This window comes from Sinocyclocheilus rhinocerous, unplaced genomic scaffold, assembly GCF_001515625.1.
Source record: "Sinocyclocheilus rhinocerous isolate Xijiao unplaced genomic scaffold, SAMN03320098_v1.1 scaffold898, whole genome shotgun sequence".
In the NCBI taxonomy this organism is placed as follows: domain Eukaryota; kingdom Metazoa; phylum Chordata; class Actinopteri; order Cypriniformes; family Cyprinidae; genus Sinocyclocheilus; species Sinocyclocheilus rhinocerous.
The window spans coordinates 1,176,911-1,179,554 of record NW_015652144.1 but is presented as its reverse complement, the minus strand read 5'-3'; the positions used below and the strand labels follow the sequence as shown (position 1 = coordinate 1,179,554).

The window sequence follows — 2,644 nt, the reverse complement described above, 5'->3', positions numbered from 1 at the left end:
GAAATGGGTGTGTCAGATAAGGGAGACATACAAAATGAGCAGTGTTGGGGGGGCGCCCAGGACCAGGGTTGAGAAACACTGCCCTAAAACAATGATCAAAATCAATACATCAACGCTTTGTCCACTGGTCAAACAAACAGACTAGACTAAACGTGGCATAACAATCGCAGCTTCTGTCGAATCGCGATCTCGATTCCATTTCGATTTATCGTGCAGCCCTAATATATACACAAAATAAAAATAAAAAGGACAACTTTTTTCTACAAATTTTTAATATTTTGTTTTTCGCTTCTCTTTTTCTTTTTTTACACCAGCTGACCTGATGCTTTTATCACAGCTGAATAAACATTTTAACCAACTTTGTCACTTAAACCAAAGTCCAACAAGTTATTATTATTAGCTAATTTTTATTTGCCTTGTTTTTAAATACAACTCAGTGCTCAACCCATTATTATTAATATTATTAAATTGACACCACTGGCACTGAACCTGATGCATAAAATATTAGTTGTTGTTGTTATTTTTATTACAACTAATTTGATTTAATTTGTGTCAAAGTACACCACTGTTTTGAACAATAACACTTAATTTGTCACCGCAGCTCATGACAAAAAAAATTGTTTAAATAAAAATAAATGTATGTTTGTTCACAAATGATCACAAACATATTATAAATAACTAAATGCACTGACAATATAGAAGATATGAAAAATGCTTAGTATTTTATATTGGAAATGTCTTATAAACCTGCAATGAAAACAAACCAATTTGGGAAACCAAACGTTACATGAAAACATGAGGCGAAACCGCAAGTTGTTTTGTGGAGATCGATTGTTTCAACAAACCACCAGCTGTTTTACTTTTGTTCTTTGAGCCCACGGTGCCTTTAAACAACAAGAAATCTCACACAAGCAACTTTAAAACAGCCTACTAGAGCTGGATCAAACCTAAATAACGAAATATCTCAAAATGAGGTAAAAGAATGAACAACTAATTCGTGCTACATTGAAGCCAACGCTCAGTGGATTGGTTTGGTAACACTGGCTGTGTCTCAAAACCTAGTGCGCTGCCTACATAGCTACATCGTGGGCTTCACGTGAGAACTAGAACGCTGTCTAGATAGGCTTCTTCACTGGGGTAAGTAACACAGCCAGCCACACTATGATTAGATACTATCGTTTTGATTGAAGATGAACCAAATCTCTGTAAATGAGCGCCTTACCTGTGCACCAGACGAGTGCAAAAGTCAGCCAGGTAACAAACATATTCCTTCCTTCGAGGATCCTGGCGATAAATGGTGTCCTTTATGCCGCGAAAGCATTTAAGAATGAAATTAAATGAAGGCCTGCGCGCTATTCTTCACCCGCTACAATAACAGCACGAGCTCTTCACAACAACAGTGTATCCCTCAGAAGCGCGCGGATCGGAAACAAAGTCCCTGATGCCGCAAACATCCAGCTTTTCATTCTGACCAGGCGGCAGCAGTTGGACCGTGAGCTTGGGCGCTTGGAGTAGAAGCGAAGCCACCTTGTGTGTGTCCTGGTGCGTGTTTCTCCCCCTCTGTCGGGGCAGTTGGAGGGGGAAGGAGGGATTGATCTGCGAAAAGCTGAACGGCGTCCAAAATGGCTCCTGAGAGCCACAGCAGCGGTGCCAGCGGGAAACCCGGATGTTCATCAGGGCCACTGTGGACTCACTGCTGCTTTATCATCAGTCCAATGAAAGCAATGCAATCGAGAGACATAATAATTAAAATTGTAGCTTACTATAAAATGCAATTGCACTCAATAGAATTTCTAATTAATTGTAACATAACTTTATTAATTAAACCAATTAAATAAAAAACAAATTCTCCTATAAACTTGAACAATAATGTTGTAATAACTTGTAAACTTGTAATATTTTAATTATATAATTAATTAAATTATAATTATATGTGATCCTGGAACACAAAACCAGTCATAAGGGTAAATTTTTTGAAATGTGAAAATCAGTTGTCCAAATGAAGTAGCAATGCATATTACTAATTTAAAAAATAAGTTTTGATATTTACAGTAGGAAATTTACAAAATATCTGCATGGAACAACGTCTTAATATCCTAATGATTTTTGGCATAAAAGAAAAATCGATAATTTTGACCCATACAATTTATTGTTGGCTATTGCTACAAATATACTCGTGCTTCTTATGACTAGTTTTGTGCTCCAGGGTCACATATTAACATTTACATTTAGTCATTTAGCAGACGCTTTTATCCAAAGCGACTTACAAATGAGGACAATGGAAGCAATCAAAATCAACAAAAGAGCAATGATATGCAAGTGCTATAACAAGTCTCAGTTAGCTTAATGCAGTACACATAGCAAGGTTTTTTTAAATTATATAATAAATAAAAAGAAAACAGATAGAAAAGAAAAAGAATAGAGCAAGCTAATGTTAGAGGCCTTTTTTGCTTTTGTTAATCAGAAGAAGTCAGAAAGTCAGAATTATAATTGTATAATAAATAAAAAGAAAATAAATAGAATACAAAAAGATTAGAAAAGCAAGTGTTAGCTTTTTTTTTTAAAGAAAAGAAGCAGATAGTAAATAAATAGAGTGCAAGTCTAAAAGGGGTAAGTTTTTTTATATAAAGAATAGAATTAGAAT

The 2,644-nt window shown here is 35.4% G+C and overlaps 1 protein-coding gene across 1 annotated transcript in view; it reads right to left on the bottom strand.

Annotated features, from left to right (window-relative positions):
• LOC107713688 (activin receptor type-2B-like) overlaps positions 1 to 1,681 on the bottom strand; it is a 15,882-nt gene extending 14,201 nt beyond the window's left edge. Inside the window, exon 1 of the mRNA XM_016519271.1 lies at positions 1,223 to 1,681. Coding sequence (XP_016374757.1) covers positions 1,223 to 1,265 — 43 coding nt within the window. The 5' untranslated portion in view covers positions 1,266 to 1,681. The remainder of the gene's footprint in view (positions 1 to 1,222) is intronic.
• Positions 1,682 to 2,644: the final 963 nt, after the last annotated feature.